The sequence below is a fragment of the Oryx dammah genome, unplaced genomic scaffold (assembly GCF_014754425.2).
Source record: "Oryx dammah isolate SB20612 unplaced genomic scaffold, SCBI_Odam_1.1 HiC_scaffold_11050, whole genome shotgun sequence".
In the NCBI taxonomy this organism is placed as follows: Eukaryota; Metazoa; Chordata; class Mammalia; order Artiodactyla; family Bovidae; genus Oryx; species Oryx dammah.
Window position 1 is genome coordinate 10,365,147 of NW_024080444.1, and position 26,446 is coordinate 10,391,592.

General features: G+C 42.3%; 1 protein-coding gene across 1 annotated transcript in view; it reads left to right on the plus strand.

The window, feature by feature from the left end:
• The window catches only part of LOC120860210 (glycine dehydrogenase (decarboxylating), mitochondrial), an 80,839-nt gene that overhangs the window by 42,490 nt on the left and 11,903 nt on the right, over positions 1–26,446 (plus strand). Inside the window, exons 16-21 of the mRNA XM_040235990.1 lie at positions 12,761–12,836; positions 17,667–17,792; positions 19,240–19,389; positions 21,397–21,509; positions 22,951–23,092; positions 25,526–25,637. Of these exons, the coding sequence (XP_040091924.1) occupies positions 12,761–12,836; positions 17,667–17,792; positions 19,240–19,389; positions 21,397–21,509; positions 22,951–23,092; positions 25,526–25,637 (719 nt within the window). The remainder of the gene's footprint in view (positions 1–12,760; positions 12,837–17,666; positions 17,793–19,239; positions 19,390–21,396; positions 21,510–22,950; positions 23,093–25,525; positions 25,638–26,446) is intronic.

The following is a 26,446-nucleotide window of genomic DNA, read 5'->3' on the forward strand; positions in this document are numbered from 1 at the left end:
CAAGTGTGACTTTGACACTGCTCCCAATGAGTACTGGGGTCTATATTCCCTCTTGTATCTGAGTGGAAGTTTGTGACTGCTCCAACAGAATGCAGTGGAAGTAACTAACTATGCATGGCTTTGGAGACTAGGACTTAATGGAAACTTTGAGACTCTTGACCCAATCACAGAATAGCAAATCTCTTGTCCTGTACCTTCCTCCCTGCCAAGGACTCTCTGAATGGCTTCTGTAGGCATCTGTTGATACAAGTTGACAATGGCCCTTCTGTGAGCTTGATGGCAACAGAAGAGACAGTAGACATTAGCTCTTCTCCCAGCACAAACCTCGTAACTAGTCAGCAAGTCTCTCCTATGTAAGATGCTTAGCAGAACATGGTATAAGATGGCTCACTGTAGAGGATGAGTGGATCCTCCAAAGTTGGAGGATCCAAACTTATTTGGAGAATCCAGATCAAGTTTCCAAACTTGATTTGGAAAAGAAACAACAAACGTATAAGATACCTTATTATGTTTTGCATGGAAAGGAATGGAATGCATTTGCCTTTAAACATGAAAACAATAGCAACAACAACAAAAAAATACCAGAAGGATATCATAACATCTCCTGGGTACTTGTTAAAAAATATAAATTCCTGGGCCCTTTTCCAGACCTACTGGTTTTCAGGGGTCGAGACTAAAACTTTTAAGAAGCAACCAGATGATTCTGATGCATATCCTGCTTGGATACACTGGATCTGTGGTCTTTCTATCTTCATGGGAATAGATAGGCAGGCAGACATGTCATCAACATGTAAGTTAACATCTGAGGATACCTTCAGAAGAGGAATCTTGTGTCTGCCCCCAGCTTCTCTACCTCCCACTGCTCAGTGTGGTTTCTCCACCAGCAGTCACAGCATTGGCATCACCCAGAAGCTTGTTAGAAATGCCAAATTTCTATTTCAAGATTTAAAAAATCAAATGATTTAAAAACTGACATTTATTGGCTCATTTTCTGAGACAGAATGTAATCAGATCTTAGTCAGATACTATCACACCTTCCCTCCTGTTTTGGTAACATAGGTCACAGCAGAGCCATACCCTTTATGAAAACAACATATCCCATACAATACAAACCCATTAGGAAGAGGGCATGTGACAAATAAAAGGACACAAAGCCTTTTTAATATTAGACGCTCAGACCCATGCGTGCATCTCTTCCCTCATGGTACTCTTTCCCCATCAAGATGTTGATTCTATCTGGGACTGGGAGCTGAACACCAGGCGTTTTTATAGATTTATCATATGAGTCTAGTTTCCAGCTCAGGCCTGGGAACCACTCATTTCATAAATAGGACGGAACTGACATGTATGAAAGTCAGGTTGTAGTATACCTTCATTAAAACATCATCATGCAGCTTTTTTTTTTTTTTTTTAACAAGAGGAACCTGAGTGAATTCATGTGAGGCAATAATACCTTAATTAAGTATTGACAATGAAGAAACTGCCCTCTAGTGATGGAATATGATCACATCTTCTGTGTCTTATTGGAGAGCTATTTTGCAAGACCACTTTAACATTTTTTAAATCATTAGCTCTTGCAAAAAATTGAGGTCCTGGGCAGAGTCTGCAGAAGACTGACTGAAGGATGAGGAGGTTCTCCTTTTGTAAAGCAGTGGTTCCCAGGCCTGAGCTGGAAACTAGACTCGTGTGATGAGTCTATAAAAAATCCTGGTGTTCAGCTCCCAGTCCCAGATAGAATGAACATCTTGATGGGAAAAGAGTATGGTGAGGGAAGGGATGCATGCATGGGTTTTTCTTTAAAGCCCCCCAGGTGATTCCAGATTGCAGCCAAGGTTGAAAACCATCATCTTATAAGTTTCTCTCTTCTCCTCAGTTGACCTGATGGTGTTTCTCTCTCTTACTCTTCTCATTTGTATGATTGCCGGTGAGACCCCATTTTCCATGGAGAAGGAAAAGAAATCATTATTATTTTGTAGTTCTCGGCAGTGATGCCTTCTTCAGCTCAGAAATTCCCAAACACACCACCCATTTCCAAGAGCTGACTTCAGAGTTACAGAGGCTTCGTTGAAGCTTAGTAGATATTTCTGGTCCTAAGCAGAGGCTGCTCTGACAGATGGGGAAATGCCTCCTTCTTTGTTGGGAAAATACAGGGGCTATGTTTCCAGTGAGTTGGGAAATTTGATTCTCATTTGGGAAAAGAGAAAGGCATCTACCACATATTGTATGTGAATGATTTTATTTTTAGCTTACTTACTACAGCCTCCATCTTGGTTTATTTGTGGTAGTTATTTTTTCCACAAGAAGATTATAAATTCCAAGTCTTATAATTCTGTGTTCCAGGTCTCAGAATCATTCTACCACAGGGCTAACTACTTACAGTTTAGTTCGTCATGATTTACTGCTGGCTAGTGAAATCTCAGGGACCAGTGTAAGCTTCATACTTACTGTAAGAAGAAACACAAGTTTCTTGCCCACTCTGCACAGAAAAAGAATTTAGTATACCATGTTAGCCACTGAAGTTACACTTGTAAAACAGACGGTTTAGTAATCCCTTATTATCAAGGGAACATTTCCTGATGTGTTTTTATTATGCCTGACTAGTTGGAATTGGTCAATGTGTCTATAGAGTTCTAGAGTCCAGTCACTGAAAGTTTGGAATCTAAATATGTTTCCCTTCCTTTTTTGTTACTGCATGATATTTAAAAGATAAGTATGGCATAATTTTTAGGAAGTAGCATCAGCTGCTACTTCCTAAAATATTTTCTACCTTAGTTTTTCACTGTGGTTAAATATCCAGAGCATGATTTACTATTTTACCTGTTTTTAACTGTTAAATTCAATGGCATTGATTACCTTCACATCATTGTAAAACCATCAACTCCATCCAGTTCCAGAACTTCTTTGTCTTCCCAAATCAAAATTCTGTACCCATTTAACAATATTTCCTCACTTACCCCATGCCCCAGCCCCTAGCAACCATGATTCTACCTTCTGTCACTATTAACTTGACTACTCTAGGTGCATCATATAAATGGAATCATACAATATTTGTCCTTTTATCTGGCTTATTTTACTTAGCATAACATCTTCAAATTTCAACAGTGTTGTGGCATGTCAGAATGTCTATCATTTTTAAAGGCTGAATAATATGCCGTTGTATGCATATTCCACATTTTGTTTATCCATTCACCCATCAGTGAACATTTGGGTTGCTTTGACCTCTTGATTATAGGGAATAATGCTGCTGTGAACACTGGTGTACAAATACCTATTTGAGCCCTAGCAGTTCTTTTGGGTGTATACCCAGACGTGAAATTATTGGATATATGGTAATTCTATGTTTAATTTTTTGAGGGACTGCCATACTGTTTTACAGATCTATGCAGAGGCATAGATGGAAAGAGGATCAAAGACACCCAAATAATTATCTCAAGGTGATAGAATTTCAAGTGATATTTATTTTTTGTCCTTATGGTATTTTAGATTACTGAATTTTTTTAAAAGCATGATATATATTATCATAATACAATTCAAAAATGTTATTTTTATTGTGGGGGACATGCATATGGCAAAACACTTAAATTCTTGATAAGATGCTTACAGATTCATTTTCAGTCTGGCACTCCTGATCTCAGGGGGGTTTTGCCATCAGTTGATGGCATAATGAAGTTGGCTTTGAACCTGCCCTGGGGTTGAGCAGACCACCTGTCTTCCTTTGCAGCAATGCAGTACTCAAACAAAATGAGGCAAGCTTGCAACAACAGGCAAAAGAGCCAAGCTCTGTAGAACAGAGGAATATTTAACATCAAGTGGACTCGAAGTGCAACTCTACGGTTCTAAAATGCCTAAGCAGGAGACCTGCAATTTTCAGGCATAAACCTGAGTGTTTCTGTGTGTTTTCCTGATAACTCTGCCTGGACTCCGCTCCTGGGCCCTCATAATGTCTTCCAATCTGGCGCAGTCCTGTGTTAGGCTCACAGAAGGCATTTATTCTCTCTTTCTCTAGTAGTTCCTGCCTGGATGGAGGCTGCCATATGGCCTTTCTCTTCAGTGTATTTTTTTTTTTTCTGAGGGGAAACCAGCAGTTCAAAGGAAAGGTTAGCACCCGGAATATGTCAGGTCTCCAGAGCTCTGTTATGTGGCTTCCTCCCTAGTGCTAGGTGTAGTTTTCTCTCCTGTACAGCAAGCAAGGAACACTGCCTTCTTGATTTGATTGAGATTTCATTAAGGGATGGCTGATAAATGTGGATGATGAAGGATTTAATAACCATAAACTGTGGCATGAAATCTTTGATTCCAGTAGCCAAGCCTTCACGTGGTCTATTTCCTGAGACAGTTATATCCCAAAGTTGTTTAAAGAACTTAAAACACAAGTGTCAAGAAACTTGTCCCCATTTCTCTTATTTATTTGCTCAGTCTGTAAACCTAGAGAGCATTTCCACTTGGTGGAGAACATAACCAAATAATATTTAATTACCTTTCCATTTCCTACTGTGCCCAGGACAGCTTGCTTCAGCTTGCTCCCCATACCACGGTGACACTCTGAAAATCATTCAGCAGCACACACATTCTCTGGGAACTGCTAGGTTAGAATTATGATGTACCATTTAAGGCAGACAGAAACAGTAATTAACACCTTCCATGGAGCTGGAATTATTATTAGCTTACTTGGCTTATTATAGTGCAGAAGTTGTTTTTGTCTCTAAAAACTGCAAACTGTGATCTTGAGTGTAGATGGAACTAGCAGTCACTTTCCTGGAATCTCCTGGTAAGGTTCTTAAATGAGGTGTGAACAGGACACAGTCAATGACTCCCCAACTTGATTATACATGAGAATCACGTGTAGGGCTTGTGAAATTCCTTGGCCCCGCCACCACAGTTTCTGATTTAATAAGTCTGGATTGAGGCCTGAGAATTCATATTTCTAATATAATCCTGGGTGATGCTGATATGCTGGTTTGGCTACCACACCGTGAAAACCACAGGGCCATGGGGCTTTCAGTCCTGGCTTCATATTAGAATTACACGGGGAGCCATGTCCTCCCCACCTGTAAACTAGCTACACTGGAATCTCCTCCAGGGGCAGTACCCAGGCTCACCGAGTGTTTAAAAAGCCCTTAGGTGATTCTAATGTACATTACTGGGTTGGAAAGTGTGTTGCCCTGGAGGAACCCCAAAGAGGGAGGTTTAGTTAGATGACTCACATCTTCCAGTGGAGTGAACTTTAAAACTGGCCTTTGAAGGCTAAGTCATGACCGTGGTGTGCAGATCACTCTGTGCTGTGCTTAGTCACGCAGTTGTGTCCGACTCTTTGTGACACCCTCCACCCCCCACCCCCTGCCCCGAACTGTAGCCTGTCAGGCTTCTCTGTCCATGGGGATTCTACAGACAAGAACACTGGAGTAGGTTGCCATTTCCTCCTCCAGGGGATCTTCCCAACCAGGGATCGAGCCCAGGTCTCCCACATTGCAGGAGGATTCTTTACCATCTGAGCCACCATGGACAGCAAAGAGCGTCAAACACTTGATATTGGCCATCTCCCTCCCCTTCTTTCCTAAGTTCATGGTAGTGTCACTGAGCAGACATGTCATTCATCATTTCTGACTTGCTTTCCTAGAGGGCCTAGGGCTTCCCTTAGGGTTAGCTAATAAGGAATTCACCTGCAATGCGGAAGACCTGGGTTTGATCCCTGGGTTGGGAAGATCCCCTGGAGAAGGGAAAGGTTACCCACTCCAGTATTCTGGCCTGGAGAATTCCATAGACTGTATAGTCCATGGGGTTGGGAAGAGTCGGACATGACTGAGCGACTTTTACTTTCACTTTCCTAGTGGGCCTAGTGCAGCTTCAGAACCCTCCCCTACAGAGAGCTCTAGGAGGCCAGGTATCAGAGACCCTGAGTATTTCCAGGGAGATACTCAGACTGCTAGAAAGAGAAAGAAGGATGAAGGATGAAAGGAGCCATCTTTGGGGAACTATAAAGCAATGAGAAGGATCTCCTCTCCCCAACTTCTTGACTCTCAAGAGAATATTTGGATTTTCTGCAGTTTGTAAGGTTTTGGAGGGGTTGCTGTAGTTCTTCAGTTGTTCGGTTGTGTCTTACTCTTTGTGACCCCATGGGCTGCAGCACCCCAAGCTTCCCTGTCCATTATCTCCTGGAGTTTGCTCAAACTCATGTCTGTTGAGTCAGTGATGCCATCCAATCATCTCATCCTCTTATGTCCCCTTCTTTTCCTGCCCTCAGTATTTCCCAGCATCAGCGTCTTTTCCAGTGAATCGGCTCGTCACATCAGGTGACCAAAGTATTGGCACTTCAGCTTCAGCATCAGTACTTCCAAAGAATATTCAGGGTTTTTCCTTTATGATTGACTGATTTGATCTCGTTGCAGTCCAAGGGACTCTCAAGAGTCTTCTCTAGCACCACAGTTTGAAAGCATCAGTTCTTTGATGCTCAACCTTCTTTAGGGTCCAAGTCTCACATCTGTACATGACTATTGGAAAAACCATAGCTTTGGCTATACAGACATTTTGTTGGCAAAGTGATATCTCTACTTCTTAATATGCTGTCTAGGTTTATCATAGCTTTTCTTCCAAGGAGCAAGTATCTTTTAATTTTGTGGCTGCAGTCACCATCCAGTGATTTTGGGGCCCAAGAAAATAGTCTGTCTCTGTTTCCATTTTTTTCTCTATTTATTTGCCCTGAAGTGATGGGACCAGATGCCATGATCTTAGTTTTTTGAGTGTTGAGTTTTAAGTCAACTTTTTCACTCTCCTCTTTCACTTTCATCAAGAGGCTCTTTAGTTGCTTTTCAGTTTCTGCCATAAGAATGGTGTCATCTGCGTTATCTGAGGTTATTGATATTTCTCCTGGCAATCTTGATTCCAGTTTGTGCTTCATCCAGCCCAGCATTTCACATGATGTACTCTGCATAGAAGTTAAATAAGCAAGGTGAAAGTATACAGCCTTGACGTACTCCCTTCCCAATTTTGAACCAGTTCATTCGAGGGATGGTTCTCACATTTGGCTGAAACCCTAGAGTTCTGTTTCAGTACACTTGGGGTGTGAGCCAAGACTTCATATTTCTCCCTAGTCCCCCAGGGATATTTGGGGATGTTGAGTTTGAAAACCACTGCTTTAAGGTGCTCTTGAGATATCAGAAAGGTTAGGTTGGCTAGATCCACCCAGACATTTTTTGCCCAGAATTCAAGAGTTAAGCATAGAATTTAGGTTATGTCAGATTAGATAGAGATTGGTAAGAACATGTTGAGCGGGTTTTATTTAAAGCTATTTGAAGCAGAGACTTAGATACTGTTGGGAATATTTGAGTTATGCGACAGAGAGTTTGATTAAAATTGAATTCCTTCTGAGGTGTGGAAGCATATCCTCTTTATCCTGCTGTTTACCATGTTTTCTCGCTTTACCATGTTTTCTTGAGAGTGGCCCTCTGAGGTTGCCATGTACTGATTCAGATCATTTTGACACAGTAGCTGTTTTGTTAACCCTTTTACTGTGATTAGTTTTTATCATAATGTCATTTTCTTAGCTAACATTTCACTTGGGTCATTTTTTAATTCCTAACTACTTGAGGATGGTATTTTTAAAGTAAAGGAGGGTTTGACGAGGACAGTTTGGCATCAAAATGTTGCACATCAAAACATTATTTGTCACAAAACATTATTTGACACTTCACGTGGTCTTCAGACTCTGGCTCCCAAGCGCAGTGTGGTTCTGCAAGCCTCTTACAGAGTCATGGTCCTGTGAAATGTCTGGTTCCTCCGAGAAGGCCACTCCTGTGGACCTCAGATGCAGGCAGGACAGGGTTCTGGTCCTTCTCAATGTTCTCCTGAAGAGGACCTTGCAAAACCTCAGGTTCTTTTCATTCATCAACTTATCAAGACCACAGCAACTAACTGCAGGCAGTAGAGATCAAGTCCTGAGCCTTTGGAGTGGGAGCACTGACTCCAATGCCCTAGACTACCAGAGAACTAACCCTAGGAAGTACCAAATGGTGAGAAGTCACACAAAAGAAACCACTTGAAAATAAGACCCAGCATCACCCAGGGTGCTACACCAGTAGCATGCACCATGCACCCTGTGCATGGCCTCATCTAAACAACAAACAAAACAAAAATACAAACCCAATCATCAGCAGACAGGATTACCACCTCACTCAGTCTTGTCCATCAGAGGAAAAACAAACAAACACAAACAAAAACTCAGCACAAATCTCACCTTATACCAAGCTTACACAAACGACTGGACCAACCTTAGGAAGACAGAAACCAAAAGGAAGAAAGAATTCAACCTTCTTCAAGGAAAGAGTTCAACTTTCCTTGAAGCCTGGGAAAAGGAGATCCCAAACACAATAAGTTAAAAAAAATAATGAAAAGGCAGAGAAATGCTACACAAATGAAGGAGCAAACTAGAAACACAGAAGTCCAAATAAATGAAGAGGAAATAGGCAAACTACCCGAGAAAGAATTCAGAATAATGATAGTAAAAATGATCAAAAACCTGGAAAACAAAATGGAGAAAATGCAAGAATCAATTAACAAAGACCTAGAGGAATTGAAGAATAAGCATACAGAGACAAACAAGACAGTTGCTGAAATTAAAAATACTGTCAGTTCAGTTCAGTTGCTCAGTTGTGTCCAACTCTTTGCGACCCCATGAATCGCAGCACGCCAGGCCTCCCTGTCCATCACCATCTCCTGGAGTCCACCCAGACTCACGTCCATCGAGTCTGTGATGCCAGCCAGCCATCTCATCCTCGGTCGTCCTCTTCTCCTCCTGCCCCCAATCCCTCCCAGCATCAGAGTTTTTTCCAGTGAGTCAACTCTTCTCACGAGGTGGCCAAAGTACTGGAGTTTCAGCTTTAGAATCATTCCCTCCAAAGAAATCCCAGGGCTGATCTCCTTCAGAATGGACTGGTTGGATCTCCTTGCAGTCCAAGGGACTCTCAAGAGTCTTCTCCAACACCACAGTTCAAAAGCATCAATTCTTCGGCGCTCGGCCTTCTTCACAGTCCAACTCTCACATCCATACATGGCCACAGGAAAAACCATAGCCTTGACTAGATGGACCTTAGTTGGCAAAGTAATGTCTGTGCTTTTGAATATACTATCTAGGTTGGTCATAACTTTTCTTCCAAGGAGTAAGCGTCTTTTAATTTCATGGCTGCAGTCACCATCTGCAGTGATTTTGGAGCCCAAAAAAATAAAGTCTGACACTGTTACCACTGTTTCCCCATCTATTTCCCATGAAGTGATGGGACCAGATGCCATGATCTTCGTTTTCTGAATGTTGAGCTTTAAGCCAACTTTTTCACTCTCCTCTTTCACTTTCATCAAGAGGCTCTTTGGAGACTAAGATCCAGAGGAGCTTGTTGTCTAACTACTTGAAAAGGGACATCAGGTCAAGGAGAGCTTTGACATTAGAGGCAGGACTGATTCCTCTTTTTTCTTTTTCAGAATGCTATTTCAGTTGTTTTGTCTTTACATATAAATTTTAGAATAATCCTATATCTACAAAAATGTTGGTTTCATTGGGTAATGATGCATATTTTAGCTTCCAAATGTTTCAGTTTATGCAATGGGCTAGGTGTTAGATATTATAGATATTATAGATGGGAAGGAATTCACTTCATATTTAAATTTACAGCTTATCACTCAAAAAATCTTTTTCAGAAAAATGTCTTTTTAAATGTAATATTTTTTAGGGACATTGTGTAGAAAACTTCAGAATTTCAGATGTTGTTACAAACAAAATAGGCCCACTGACTAGTAGACAGCTTAAAAGAAAACTTCTCTGAAACTGCACATTAAATGTGGCCATTGGTGTATGAACTACAATGGTGTGTTAACCTATTTAATGATTTTCAGAAGAATATCTAGAGAAAATTAAAACAAGAATAATTCAAAAAATATATAAACCTGAAATTATAAGCACCTAAATTTTCAGTTATGATCCATACGTAACATGATCATTTTCTCTAGAGCACATTTAATAAAAACCTTTTGACTTGTATCAATACAACATCCCACTGTGACTATTGTAAATAAAACATGCTACTGTTTTCTCAGTTCAATTATAGTATAATTCAGCATGAATTTTGGCGACTTCTAGGGCTTCCCTGGCTCGGAGGGTAAAGCGTCTGCCTGCAATGCAGGAAACCTGGGTTTAATTCCTGGGTCGGGAAAATCCCCTGGAGAAGGAAATAGCAACCCACTCCAGTATTCTTGCCTGGAAAATCCCATGGATGGAGAAGCCTGGTGGGCTACAGTCCATGGGGTCGCAAAGAGTCGGACACGGTTGAGCTATTTCACTTGGCTTCTTCACTTCAGGATTCACCCTAAGTCATGAATTGTAGCATATTCTGCAGTCATGCAAAATGGGTTCTGTGTTAACTTTTTCATAAATTTAAAAACCATGCAGAAATTTAATTTTTATTTTATAGTAGATTTACAACGTTGTGTTAGTTTCAGGTTTATAGCAAAGTGGGTCAGTTACACATACACATATATCTACTGTTAAGATTCTCTTCCTATATAGGCCATTACAGAGTATTGAATCGAGTCCCCTGTGCTATGCAGTATAATCCCTTGGTTTTGAATAGATGTCAGAAAACCACTATCCTAGCTGCCCTTCCACATGTAGTACTTTTCTGATGAGTTCTCAATCTGAGTTATGCAGATAAGCAGATACTGTTCATAAGGCTTTTTCACCAACAGGTGGCACTAATAATTCCCTTTATTTTCATAGTACCCCAGGAATAATCCTTATGGAGGATTTAGGATATATCTTTTGCGCTTTTTTGGAACATGACTGATTTTAACAGTATCTAAGCCGGAAAACATCCAGCATTTCTGATCAAGTCTTTGGCATTACTGCCTTTCTCTTAGATTACTGGCTCCTAGCTCCAGTCTCTTCTTTCCTTCTTTGATTGATCTTCCAACACAAGATGAGTAGAAGTCATGAGAAAAACACAGAAGGAAATACAAAATCCATTTTTAAATTCATTTTTTTGGAGTATAGTTCATTTACAATGTGTTAGTTTCCACTATACATCAAAGTGAATCAGTTATACATGTAAATATATCCACTTTTTAAAAAAAAATTCTTTTTCCAAATGGATCATTACAGAGTATTGAGTAGAGACAAAGTCCATTTGTTGAAGTCCTTTTCCATGGGCGAAATGATGACATTAATGTTGTCTGGACTGAAGAAGAGCTCAGTTTTGAACAAATTGACTAAACATTTATTGCAGAGCTGCTCCATGCCTAATACTAGTCTATACATTTCCTGAGGTCAAAAAAAAATTATAGAATGCTTGGTGGTGACAGCAGTAATGGTTCTCATTTACCTGTGTTTTGTCTGTGCACAACAGTGCCTGGCAGATAGAAAGTGCTTAGTTACTGGAGCAGCTTACACTTACCATTATTCCTTAGCTCCTCTAGTCTCTTCTGTTGCTCTGTGGCACCCACACTGTGGATTCACCGCTTCCCTTTATTCTTCCAGCCAGACTCCAAGCCGTGCACCTCCAGATGTTTTCCTCTGCTCTGTCCTCTTCTCATGCTGAGCCCTAAATCGTCAATTCTGCCATCTCCTGACACCAAGCCATCAATGTCCCTATACTAGTTTGCAGATATTTCAAATTCAACTGGTTCCATCCCACCATTTTCTCAAAAAAATGTTTTCTAGTGCTCAAGTTTAGCTTTTCATTTAGAAATAAAACAATTTATCTAGTTTATTCTTAAGCCTTGTTCTTTTTTAGAGTATGATCTCATTATTACGGGGTGACCAGGAGGGATGAATGCCAAAACCACTGGGCCTTCCACAGAGTCAAAAGATGGTGTAATTTTGTGAAATGGAGTAAATATGCATTTTGAATGGGATTAAAAAACCTATTACTCACTTCCTTTCCTTCCTGCAGAGAGTACTGAGAACATTAAGTAACAGTTTATGATTGACTCAGCACCCCTCCCTGGAATGTTAGTCATTAAGTGTGCTCTAAAAGTGGTGCCTTCAAGGACTGCTGAGATTGGTATGGCCAGCCTCTAGTAGCCGTGAGTACGTGGGGCTTAGGAAAGCTGACCCCGAGTCTGTCGGGAATGGTACCACATTCAATTACACTCAATTAATTGTACTCAATGTACAATTCCTTTGCCCTATAAATCAGATCATTGCCTAAATATTTAGTGATATTAAGAAATTATTGTTCATCATTTTAGGTGTGATAATTGCAATTATATTTTAAAAAATGATTCTTATCTTTGAAAGATACATATTAAAGTTTGAATTGATGAAATGATATGATGCTTGAGTTTTGCTTCACAAAAATCTAGTTCAGAGTGAGAGGGTTAGTGAGGGATGTAGGTAGAAACAAGATTGACCATAATCTTTTAATTTTTAAAGCGGGGTAATAGGCACAATGTGGTGGTCCCTTACATTCTTCTCTCTACTTTTGCACAGTTTTGGAACTTTCCATAATGAAAACGATTTTTTTTAGATGCATGGTCCTGAGCGAGGGTTGAAATCCTATCTCTGAGTATGAATGGGTGAGCTATAGTGCACAGGCCAGGTGTTGTTCTGGGTGTTCAAGGCTTTAGGCTCATGCAGGGGTCCTAGGTGAGCTTACTGTTTTCTAGGAGGGACTTTGTGTCACATGTTGGTGAACCTACAGCCCGTACCTGATGAATATTGAATGAGTACATGAAGGCAGAGAGGCATAAAGCTCTGACCCTCTTCTTCCTGTCTTTGCAGCGGAGCCCAGGGGGAATACGCCGGGCTGGCCTCTATCCGAGCCTACTTAGATGCGAAAGGAGAGACACACAGAACTGTGAGTATGAACCATTTGCTTACCACTGGAGTGGGGTGGTGGGGAGGGCACTGGGTTCAATTTTAGGGTCCCTTTTGTTCTGTGGGATCCCTCCAAGTCTTCTTGGAAGAAGTTGGGGAAACATATAATCAAGAAACAAATGTCTATGAAGTGGCTATTACGATCCTTGCCTCTAAGACGTTTCACTGGACCATTTTGAGGAAAACATTTTGAGATAAAAGGCTTCTTAAACACAGTCTGTAAAAGTTAGCCAGTTGGCTGCAGAACTGCTACCCCCAGGGAGCAAAGGGTGGAAGGGGAAGGAATGTTGCCATTCCAAGTCTCCCTCCTTGGCTCAGCCCTGGCCCCAGGCCTGGACAGAGGGCAGAGACCGAGCTTTCTTCTATAACTCCTACTGTGCCTGAGCATAGTTCTTGCCCTATGTATGCTCAAAAAATATTTATTGAATAAATAAATTCCTTATTAGTGATTCTCAGCTCTCAACAACAAAAGAAGACATGGAGCAGAGTTCACGGTTCTGTTTCATCGTTTGCTTTGAGTTAGAGTCTAGTCTCCAGGGTCCAAACTGCTTTTGGAGGCCCCTGTGGGCCCAGCAGGTGCTAATGGGCTCCACAGACCTCCACTAATCCTGAGGCAGTGCCCTTAGCAGATGACCTGACAACACGGGCTGCGGATTGTGGCCTAAGGAGGCCTGTGTTCCTGGTGGTGGCCATGCTGACCTTGAACTTCTTGAGCTGTGGAGATGGCATTAGTGGGTAGGAGTCAGGAGCAAGTCACAAGCATCTGCCCAGCCTGGGAAGTTTAGAGAAAAAGGGGCCGGAGTCCTTCTGGGTGCACACAGAAGTAGGGTGCAGTTGGTGGTAGCCCAGTCTTAGTCCATTCCTAGTTTTATTAAAGCTGGAAGATTATTTATGGCTAGTTACCTGGATTTTGCAGGGAAGAATTTAAATACTATTTTACTTTCACAAAATGGGAGGAAAAACTTTTTTCTCCCACCTTTTTTTTTTTTTTATCCCACCTTCTTGATATCGCAACTTTTTTATTTTTTTTCACTTGGGTTTGAATTCTTCAATTTTCTAAGGAAGGGTTAGTTTGGAAATAAAGTTGTTCTTTGGACCTCAAAATCTCAGTGCTTTCATAGAGTCAGAAAGGAGATGTTGGGATTCTGATTGTCCAATGAGAGGCTGCCAGATGACTGACATTTAGAGTTGCCTTTTCTGTTTTTCCTTCGTGGCTTCCTTGTACTCCTTATTGTTCATGCTCTTTAACCATGAAGTTTCTGGGACTCCGGGAGAGGGAGCCATTCATTCTGTGTTACCATCTCCGTGTTGTTCCTGCTTTATGGGGAAGCCACTGGGATCCACACTGTGGTGCTTGTGGTAGGCCTGTGACCAGCTAGCAAGAAAAGGCCAGCTAAAATCCAGGTTCTGTCTACTCTGTGACGCTTCTCATCCTGCACTGGTTCCTAGTTCTCCAGGCTAACCCCAAGAACTGTATGTTAATGTCAAGGAGTTGGGGACCAAACCAGAAAGGTCACAAAAAAAGGATGAGAGACTGGACCTGGGCAGAGTTCTTCTAGGTTTCCCTGGTGACTCAGAAGTAAAGAATCCACCTGCCAATGCAAGAGACCTAGGTTCGACCCCTGGGCCGGTTAGATCCCCTGGAGAAAGAAATGGCAACCCACTCCAGTGTTCTTGCCTGGGAAATCCCATGGACAGGGGAGCCTGGCGGTCTACAGTCCACGGATCACAAAAGAGTTGGACACGACTGTGCGACTAAACAACAGCAGTAACAGAGTTCTTCTACGACACGTGGGTTCTTCTCAGCTCTTTTTCCTTCTTTGTTTTTTCCAGTCCTCCCTTCTATCTCAGTCCCCTTGTGTGTGATGCTTCTCCTGGCTCCACCGTTCACATTGCTATCACTGAAGGACAGGGAGGAAGTGGGATGCTGCATTTTGAGGGTGGGTGAGGGAGGCAGGGACGACTACCCAGTCACTGAGCTTGTAGAAACAGAACCCTCAAGTTTGGAAATGTTGGCATCCCAAAGATTTTAATTAAACCTGACTTTTTAGTTAGAGAAGAAGAAAATGATTTATTATTCAAATAATCATGGAGGATTTTTCTGTATCAGAGATGTCCAAGACAGCTGCTCCCATTAATAGACTATAACAGAAACTAGTAAAATATATCCTGATTTGCAAAAAAAAAAAAAAAAAAGTGTGGGGAAGTCATATGCTATAGAACCTCCTGGATTCTTGATGATTTTCTTATTTCAAACTGTTATGGAAGTTATTTTCACATTTGCTCTTAGGTTAAATTTCAGAGGTTCCTAAAATGCAATGGCCAAATTCTTGATTTACCAGTTTAATTTGGGAGACTACAAATTATTTAAAAAACACTTATGTAAAAATTGCATGTGCCAGGCACTATCCTAAGCACTTTATAATTATTACTCATTTGTTAGTCAAATACTAATTCAGGTTTGCTGATCAGTGATTGAATTTCCTATACAAAGGGAATACATTGACCCAAACAAAATAAAAAAGCACCACCAAAACCTCCCCCAAAACTTGTATGTATTTTTCTTTTCTCAGTTTCCTGAGGCAAAGTAGTGGCCTTTGTTTGGGTTTTGGATTTGACCAGTGGTAAGAAATTGATTTCCCTTGCAAAGGATTTCTTCTCCTTAATCCTTCACTCATTGGGCAAGTCTCCTGAAGATGAGTTATGTTGGGTCTATGCCAGGCACACTAGGGAGTTAGAAAAATATAGAATCCACCTAAATTGGCATAAATGAACCAAAGAGAGTTAGTATTGGCTAAAATATCAAATCTAGGTTCTGTCCTAGAACCTAGGACATTGTCCTAGAACTTAGGTATTGGAAGTCCCTTACAGTACTACACATTTTAAAGTGAGGATACACATAGAAAATCAGAAATGTCAAACTGACTGAGACATTTTCTTCCTGCTAATCCTTATATCCCTAGACAGTGTATTAAAAAGCAGAGACAACATTTTGCCAACAAAGGTCTGTTATAGTCAAAGCTATGGTTTTTCCACTAGTTGTGTGCAGATGTGAGAATTGTACCATAAAGAAGACTAAGCGCTTTGATGCTTTCAAACTGTGGTGCTGGAGAAGACTCTTGAGAGTTCCCTGGACAGCAAGAAGGTCAAACCAGTTAATCCTAAAGGAAGTCAACCGTGAATATTCATTGGAAGGAGTGATATTGAAGCTGGAACTCTTAACACTTCGGCCACCTGATGCAAAGAAGCCAACTTATTGGAAAAGACCCTGATGCTGGGAAAGATTAAGGGCAGGAGGAGAAGAGGGCAAAAGAGGATGAGATGATTGGATGGCATCACTGACTCAATGGACATAAGATTGAGCAAACTCTGGGAGATAGTGAAAGACAGGGAAGCCTGGTGTGCTGCAGTTCATGGGGTCACCATTCAAAGAAGTGTTAACTGTCCACAGAAGAAGAACAAAGTAATTTCATCTTTGCCTCTGTTGATAGTTCTCTTTGGGTCACATGCATTTTGCTTAAATAGATGGCTTTGCTGTTTTTGAGGAAACAGCTGTAAAGTTAAATTTCCCCTTCATAAGCCCATTTTTATAATGCCCATCCGTTTTTCTTCACAGGGTGACAATATTGGTTCTGGAATTAAAAACAATTGTTTTCAGGGTCAACATTGCTTCTCCTTACTGCTTTCTGTTGGAGGGAACTGCCAGGTGCCCTTTCCTATAGTGGGGCCTCATCAGATCACACAGAGCATGTGTCTACACCTCTGGTCACACGATTTGGGGGCAGGAAATGAGAATGATTTAAACCTGGGAATTTTAGTATTATCCCCACCAACCATTTTCCATAAGAATTCAACACATCGTTAAGCTCTTGCAATACTCTTTCTTGATCTCTTCAACTTTTTTTTTTTTTTGAGAATTTTCATTTCCCTAATTATACTGGCAACACCAAGATCACTTTAGAAAGAGAGGAGTAGTCTCCTGACAAAGCAAGAAATGTTTCCTCCCAGCCAAGGAGTCTTGTTTGAGGTGATGTAGTCCCTGTCTAAAGGGTCCTTTTATTTATTTATTTTATTTTTTTGATCTGGTTGTGCTGCACAGCATGTGGGATCTTAGTTCCCCAACCAGGGATCCAACTCACATGCCCTGCATTGGAATTATGGAATCTTAACCAGTGGACCACCAGAGAAGTCCCTCTAGACATTTATTTATACAGATGCCAACCTTCTCAGTGAGTGCCTTGTGTGAGCACAGGGCAGAAACTGATAGGCATTTGTGCTTGGCCTTTCTCATGTAAGCAGAGAGTCTATTGCACAGAGTAAGCATCCAGTAATGATGACATCACTGGTGTGTTGTCACTGGGAGGCCTTGGGGTATGTCTACCATTATCTCTCCTGAGTCCCAGCAGAGCCAAGCAGAGCACTGGAGCTGTGACGTGTGGATCTGAGTCCTAGAGTTTAATTTCTAATCTTTATTTTTGTAAGGTGCTTTCTACATATTATTGCTGAGGCAAGGTTAGAATAGGGCTAGGCTTGTTTTGGTGTTACTGGGATAAGGAAGGAGAGTATTAATATTCTGAAAGTCTTTAGGGAATAGTATTTGGGGATCCAGGTGTCAACTCCTCTGTTGGACACTGTTTTGGAATATAGTAATCATGAAGTTGTAGCAGATATTAAGGCACCACCGGTCAGTTTAAATAGCGTATATGGCACCTATTGTATTTATGCTCCAAGCATTTTGTAGGACTTTTTCTGTCATTATGAACAGCCTGGTGATTTTTCTCTCTGTCCTTCCTTTAATTTCATTCGTAAGGTTTGCCTCATTCCAAAATCTGCACATGGGACCAATCCTGCAAGTGCCCACATGGCAGGCATGAAGATTCAGCCTGTGGAGGTGGATAAATATGGAAACATCGATGCAGCTCACCTCAAGGCTATGGTACTCACCTTCCGCTTACCAGATGGGGGAGGTCTGGGTTGGAAAGAAGTGGCGGGGATCAGGGATGGTTTAGGTCAACGTTATCTTCTTTTGCATTCTCATTAAAAGACTGCAGTTCCTTTTCCGAATGGGTCTAGGGAAAATGGCATAAAATCAGAAAACCTAGCCATCTCTATAAGAAGATAAAAGCAAGAGTCACATTTTTGGTCCAGAGTAAAAGTGACCATAGTTTCTTTCACCTCTTCCTTCTTTAACGAGGAGAAGGTCCTTTAAACTGAAATTCCGTCCTCTAATATGTGCATGTGTAAGAAACTGGATGAATTATTCATGGTGGTAGTAAGACTAGTCCTTGCAGAATCTGCCTACTTCCTCCTGCCCAATCTTCCTCTCCTTCCGCCATGAACAAACTGGAAGTCACAGGTATTCTCAATCTTTGTGCTGGGGATTAAAACAGAAATGTAGCTTTTGCAGATGTTCGTGATGGTCTCAGCCATTACTTGCTGAATTTCAGGCAACATTCCATCCTTCTTCCTGCAACACCAACCCCCACTCCCAAACTCCCAACCTCCCAACCTTCAGGAAGATGTTGCCTAGCAACCGTATCTGCTTTCCACTGGTGGACTGGAGGCTGCATCTTAAGAGGGAAGGAAATCACTTGAATGGCAATGCGATTTTGTTGGGGTTATTAGGCATGAAGACTGAGAACTTCATGTAACTACCTTCAAAAGGAAGATAAAAACAAACAATACTACTTATCTCTTACATCCACCTCCCCACTTCCCATTGCCCCATAAAGTTTTTACCAATAAATATTCTGTGTCAAAATGTGTAATTATTGTTTCTCCGATATAGGATATGATTTTAAATTTTTGTTTGTTTTGTTTTGACATGAGCCTCTTCTCTGCCTTGCTGGTCAAAAAAATAGGAACATGTCTTTCATATATGCTTGCCTCCTGTCAAAAGGAAAAATGATGTTTGTTTGTTTGTTTGTTTTAAATCAGAGCAGAACATTCCTAGTGGGAATTCTAATTTCAATAAAATGGGAGGGAAAGTGGATAGGATGGATTTGGCAAGATGAGCATAGCAAGATGAACTATGAGAATTGACTTGTCTGGAACCAGAAAAAATCTGAAATAATTGTTGAGATGATTTGAACCAAAGGAAAACCACTTGAGAAAATTCAGCCCAAAATATCCAGAAATCTTCTGAACAGTTTTTGGTCTTGACCATGGAGACCTAGTCTAAAGGAGTCTTGTTATTTCTTTAGAATGATTTATGAAGGCAGAAATGGCTATGGACCTTCTATTAGTGACATCCTACATTGAGACAGTTTGAGAAATGAAAAGACCAAGACTTCATCTTTCTTAATCCTTTGAAAAATTAGCAATTGGTTAAGAAAGAAACATTTCCTCTCGTTATCTCCCTCTGCACCTTTTCTGTCTCACAGGTGGATAAACACAAGGAGAACTTAGCAGCAATCATGATTACATACCCATCCACCAATGGAGTGTTTGAAGAAAACATTGGAGACGTGTGCGACCTGATCCACCAACACGGAGGCCAGGTCTACCTGGATGGGGCCAACATGAATGCTCAGGTGGGCAACGCGAGAAAACGGTTATGAAAAGAAAATTGCCTTGTCTTCTTGACAGTTGTCTTAAAACATGACACTGAATTCAGAACAGAGACTGATTTTCTATATTGCCAAATCAAAGTATGTACTACAGTTCCACTGAGATTGCAGATCCTGGTGCGGTGGTAAAGAATATCTACCTGCCACTGCAGGAGACCCAAGAGACACGGGTTCGATCCTTGGGTTGGGAAGATCCCTTGGAGTAGGAAATGGCAACCCACTGTAGTATTCTTGCCTGGAAAATTTCATGGACAGGGGGGCCTGGCAGACTACAGTCCATGGGGTTGCAAAGAGTCAGACACGACTGAGTGACTGTGCTCATGCATGGGCATGGGCACGGGCATGTGCGCTCGCACACACACGCACACACACACGCACACACACCTCCCAAGGAGGTCATGAAGTCACAGGGGATGCTGAGGAGGAAGTAAAAAGGTTGAAGGGAAGCAGGGAGTGAGCTGAATTTTCTAAGCTTGTGGCAGGGAGGGGTGGGGGGTGACCCCTAAAGGTGAGAAGGTCACCTGACTCCCTTCCTGAGGGAATTAACACCCAAGGTTTGGCCCCTGGCGGATGCTGAGCTCCCATGACCTTGGACTAGCTTCAGTTTCATCAGCATAAAACAGCTGTACATCTCTGGCTCTGAAGGGCTGATCCTGACTACTTGCTGGGCTGTGTGTGTGTAGGGGTGGTCTCTGTGACGTTTTGCTGTTGTTCGGTCGAGCAGTTGTTTCTGACTCTGCTACCCCGTGGACGGCAGCATGCCAGGCCTCTCTGTCACTCAGTATCTCCTGAAGTTTTCTCAGGTTCATGTCCATTGCATCAGTGATACCATCCAGCCATCTCATCCTCTGATGCCCTCTTTCCTTCTGCCCTCAATCTTTCCCAGCATCAGTGACTTTTCCAATGAGTCGGCTGTTAGCATGACCAAAAAACTGGAGTTTCAGCTTCAGCATCAGTCTTTCCGACAAGTATTCAGTGTTGATTTTCCTTTAGATTGATTGTTTGATCTCCTTGCTGTCTGAGGGACCCTCAGGAGTCTTCTCCAGCACCACAGTTCGAAGGCATCACTTCTTCAACACTTCGCCTTCTTTAGAGTCTGTGTGACACGTGCCTTTGAGGAAATGCTTTAGGGAGACTTTGGAGGGCAGGGACTCATGATCTTTTAAAGAGTCTTCTCAACTCCCTCTCCTTTTTTTAAAAAACCATTTCAGACTCTTCCATTAAAATTTTTTTTTAATTTGTTTTTTTTGGCCCCAGTGAGTGGCATGTGTGGTCTAACCCCAGCCAGGGATTGAACCAGCACCCCTTGCACTGGGATTATGGAGTCTTAACCACTGGACTGCGAGGGAAGTCCCAATTTCAGACTCTTTCTGTTTGTCTTAGCTTCTATCTGATCTCTTTTGAGCAGTCCAGGGATTGTCTATTGATTCAATAGCATAAATGAGTCTTGTAGTTTTTATCACATCCACAATTAGCTCAAATGCCAAAGTGGCAGGGACACCTATTGAATGTTGTGGCTGGTACTAGGATGGTCTCAGGAAAACTGTCAGGCTCCCTTCCTCTCTCTCAGCTCAGTATTGTCTCAGATAGCCTTCTAGCCTTCTATATCCATGTGTCCTAAGGGGCCCTTCGGTAAAGTGCATGATACCCAAAGCTGGGGTGCTAGACCTGCTGGGGTGAAATTGCCTGTTTCAATTGCCGGGAAAGCCTATACTTCCCCTCCCCTTTCTTGGGGGTGGATAATTAGGAGTTGATGGTATATTCAGATCATACTTTAAAATCTAAATGGTCAACTGCTGTTTCCATAGAAACTGCAGGGTACGCTGCCTGTGGGATATCGGGTTTGAGCTGCCGTCTAAGGACATCTCTGTGCACATCTGCCTCTCCTCTTAGGGGAGCAGGATGGCTGTCTCTCCAGAGCACCCTTTTGAACTCTTGACTTTTGCTTTTGGGTCTTTCCCTTTGTGACAGGTGGGAATCTGTCGTCCGGGAGACTTTGGGTCTGATGTCTCACACCTTAATCTTCACAAGACCTTCTGCATTCCCCATGGAGGTGGCGGCCCTGGCATGGGGCCCATCGGAGTGTGAGTTCTGGGCCCTGGTTTCGGGATGGCTTTGAAGACTGAGAATCAGAGACTGGCCCCACACTCTGTTCTTCTCACCCAGGACTTCAGGTGTTAGGATACCTTCACATGTACTGTGCCTTTAGGGGCTTGGTGATGAGCAGTGAATAGGGTGCTTTCAAGGAGCTTTCAAGGGGAAGCAAACATAGATTTTATTAATCACAGTGTGTATGGCCACACTCAGCTCCCAGTCATGTATAGACAGAGCGGGTTTATTAACAGAGAAACGAATAGTAAGCTTTACTGGAGCATTATAGGTAAGAACTGGTATTTTAGCACCTAGAAGGGTCTCTTGCACTTTTTTTTTTTTTTACTTTACAATATTGTATTGGTTTTGCCATACATCAACATGAATCCGCCACAGGTATACACGTGTTTCCCATCCTGAACCCCCCTCCCTCCTCCCTCCCCATACCATCCTTCTGGGGACTGATGCACTGGGATGACTCTCTTGGACTTTAATTTAGACTTCCAAGCAGCTTTACTTTTAAAATCAGCTAATGGTTACATCTGAGGATCTATCATATAACATGGTGGCTAAAACTGATAACACTATTGCATAATTAAAATTTGCTAAAGGAGTAGAACTCAAATGTCCCCCTGCCAAAAAAGGAAATTGGGTATAATATTTTGGACACTTTACAGCCTGAATTCTTATTACATCTGGGATAAGTAGGAAGGAAACAAACCTTAATACTAGAAATAATTGGATGAAGTCAGAATAAGACTAAGGCAATATCTCGGAGCAGTTGGTAACTTTTTAAACTGAAATCAAATCATCTCATGGAAATGAGCAGCCATTTCCTGAGCATCTTCCTTTTTCCCAAAATGTGCAGAAGAGGCCAGTCTTCAGGGATATGGGGAGCCCGGCCCCCTTGGGTTTTTCTTCTTTCCTTTTTGATTCCTGTTTTCTGTAGTAAGCAGCAGGGTCGCAGTGGTTCAGCTGTGGGGGAAGTGGGGCGACTGATGTTCACAGGCCGGCCTGTGATTGTCACCCTATGGGGCGTCTCAGCAGCATCCTCCTATATCCCTTAGATGCCTGGGGAAAGAGTGTGGGGCCAGGGCAGGGAGGGAGAGGGTGTGAGGGGCTGGGATGTCCCCCCAGCCTCATGAGCCCACAGCTCTGCGTGCTGTTCCAGGCTGCCTGCCTCTCCCCAGCTCTCCACCATGGTACTTGTTTGAGCTGCTAGGATGCTGATGGCTGGTGAGCCACGCCTCCAGCAGAGGAGGAAGGAAGGGAGACTTCCTGCACATCTGCCCCTTAGCAGGTACCGGGTCCCTTCCATGTCAGAGTTCCTTTGCTAGGAATAGAGCTTCCTGAGAGGGCCCGGGACCTGCCTGTTTGGTTAGACCAGATCTTTTTAACATCTTGTAAATTTGTATTAAAAATATATATATACAGGAAGAAGCATCTTGTTCCTTTTCTGCCTAATCATCCCATCATTTCGGTAAAACCAAGTGAAGATGCCCAGGCTTTGGGTACCGTCAGCGCCGCCCCATGGGGCTCCAGTTGCATCTTGCCCATTTCATGGGCTTATATTAAGGTGAGGCCTGCTAATGCGTGTTAGATGGTTTGGGGGGAGTGATGTATGGAGGGGGACCTGAGACTGCAGATTCCTTCTTGACTTAAAAATGAAGAAATCCATGTTTGAGATGCGGTTCAGTGAAAATTGCTGACAACTTGAGTGGAAAAAACCGTCCTAAAGAGATCAGCTAAAATTCATTTTATCTTTTCTTCATCAGGCTGTTTTCCTTTGGGTTCTCACAGTGGGTTTAACACCAGAGAAACTGACATGCCAGATATATTTTTCCAGACAGAGCTAAGTACCATGAGTCATATGGATGTTCTGGCCACGTCATTTGGTTTCCTGTAGGATTTGTACAGCCCCTCACAAGCGAAAAACCGTGCATATACTAATTATTACACTTGGTTGAGATCCTGGGATAAATTTTAGGAATACATCTCATTTCGCTTTGTATTTCTTGGGAGCCTGGAGGATAAGATGAAAATAGCAGAAATTCACTTATGTAAAGTTTTTCCCGAAGCTCTTTGCCCTTTAGGGCCTGTGGAACTATATTCTCGAAGGTAATTAGACTTTGTCATAGAACGTGCTTCCTTCTTTTGTGTTTTTCAAAAAACAATAACAAAAACAAACAAAAAAAAACCCAAAACACATTAGGGTCAGAGTTTATTTTATGCAGTTCTTATTCAAACTAGCCTGCCAACCTCCTGAGCTGACAAGATCGCACACTGGATAGGAGCACTTCTTCAGCCGGTAATTAGAGCAGTCTTCCCCAACTGGTTCCCCTCCTGAGAGAAAGCGAGGATCTGGTGAAATAAACCCCAAACTCAGCTATGCACATCTTGCCGGATGACTCTCTGGGCTGGTTGTTATTCTTGAATAGTGTGGCATTTATGATTCTTAATGAAAACTTTCTGGGAAGCTGGGACAACAATTCTGTACCCCAGAGACTAAAACCTGTGTTTTCATATCATACTCGAGTTGTTTTGCAAATAGCAACAAGAACAGTCATCATAAAGGTCTGCTTCTTTGCAAACAGAATCTTAATTCCCAGCTTCCTTTTGGTCTCTGTGAACCTGAGTCATTTGTTATGGAATGTTATTTGGGTTAGAGATGATTTTCCACATATAGAAAATAAATGCCCTAGGGCTGGTTTGGCTGTGTGACAGATACACCAGATAGACTCAGTTTAAGAATGAAATAAATATGGTAGGGTTTCAGCCACCCCTCCTACCTTGGGCCCTTTCTTTATTTCAGGCTGTTGTAACTTATTACCAGGACTCTAGAATTATCATCTTCTCTCCTTTATACAGCTCTTCTCATATACTCCCTACAGAACTGCTAGATTTCTGCTAAGACTCTCCATCCTCTCCTGGCTTCCCTTGACCTCTACCACTGGATGTCCCAGCCCACACAAAATCTTTAGGGGATTCTCCCCAAAATGTACTTTCCCAGGCCCCATTCCAGTGAGAATCAATTCAGTATAGGCAGGGTAGAACTGGGGCCATAAAGTTGCTCAGACTCTGATGCACAGGTCCAGAGGCAGAGGCCAAGTCCAGGTCTTCCCCAGCAAGGATTCGAGGCTTGTGAGAGGTGGTCGCAGCCACCTGGCTCTACAGCAATGCCCAGGCTGCAGCCACGGGTCTTCCTTCCATACCTTTGTTTCTGCTATTATTCTCATCTAGAGTGTCTTCCTCTTTCTCTTTGTCCAAATTCTACCCATTTTCAAGTTTCTACTCAAGTTCTAACTCTCACTCTGGAAACCCTTCTTTGGCCAACCTGGCCAAGCGTGTCCTCGCCTTAGTTTAGACTTTGGTATCCCTGCTCTATTATTTCATTTGTTTTACATCATTTTTGTGTTAACATATATCAAGCCTCTATCATCTGAGGTGTTCTGGGAAGAAAGTAGGCGGGACAAATTGGTACAGTCTTGGTTTTTAAACTCTTTGCTGGTGATGCTATCCCCATAAAATCATAGGGACTTATGAACCACCAGAAAAGAATAAGATTGAGAACCTTTCAGTTGTTAAACATAAAAACCTGAACTATAGACAATTGAAAGACAAACCATACAAAATGGATTCAGAGGGGATTTTGGCCAAGATCCCTCAAGATTCCTGGCAATTATCAAGGCATCTCAAATTCACAATGAACAACCAAACAGAAACTCCTCAAAAACAGTTCTTTTTCTTGGGTAAATAAGGCGATAGGCAGCAGTCAGTTTTCCCTGTTCTAAGCTACAATAAAAAACATAAAATTACTGTTCAAAGAGGGAAACCAAAAGTTATTTTAGGCTTAGAGAAGACTGAGAGATATCTTAGTTAGGATATTTCACTCCCCTGCAATCCAGAGAGCGCTGGGGAGCTGACTTCCTTTCATCTGGGGATGTCTTTGGTTAGTGTCCACTGGGTCTCCATGTTGCATGGTTGATGACTACTTTTTCCTCTATTGCAGATGATGGGAGGCAAGGGCCTTAAACAGGCCACAGAGATTGCTATTTTGAATGCAAACTACATGGCCAAGCGATTAGAAAAGCACTACAGAGTCCTTTTCCGGGGTGCGAGAGGCAAGTATGAACTTCAGCCTATATTCACTTTGGCTTTTTTTCTTGGCCAAACCAAGTTTGACCTAGTGGATGTGACTTGCAGAAGTGGGTGGGAAACTTCCAGAGTAAAGCCTTGAGGTACTGGAAATAACTTCCATTTAGTAAACAACTTAGGGATATTGGTGGGGCTCTGCCATGCACTTAGTCTCAGGACAACTCACAACAAGGACCACACCATAGAGAGACATATAAGTAAATCTCATGAGCTTCTTACCTCCCCTACAGCCATGAGGATGAGTGGAATAATTCTAGTTGGGAGAGCCTTCTGGGAGGAGCCTTTTGAGATAAGCCTTGAAAGGAAGCACAGCAGAACCCCAGTAAACAGAGATAAGGAGCAAGCTAGAGAGAAAGGAGTTGTCTGAGTCTTGGGTGGGTTGAAGGATGGGATAGCAGGGAGGGAGCAGACTATAAGGCAGGAGAGGCAGCATGGGCCTTGAGGGTCTTAGAGGCTCTGGATTCCACCCTTGGGCCAGAAAGATTTCTGAGCAGGGGAATGACAGGATTAAGAGGATGTTAATATCATCAAGACAGTGGCAGAATCAGAGGACTCATGTACTAATTAGCTGAGAGTGAAAACCTTTTAGGGACGCCTCTAGAGCTTATCATAGGGCTTCCCTGGTGGCTCAGAGGTTAAAGTGTCTGCTTGCAATGCTGGAGACCTGGGTTCGATCCCTGGGTTGGGAAGATCCCCTGGAGAAGGAAATGGCAACCCACTCCAGTATTCTTGCCTGAGAAAATCCCATGGACGGAGGAGCCTGGTGGGCTATAGT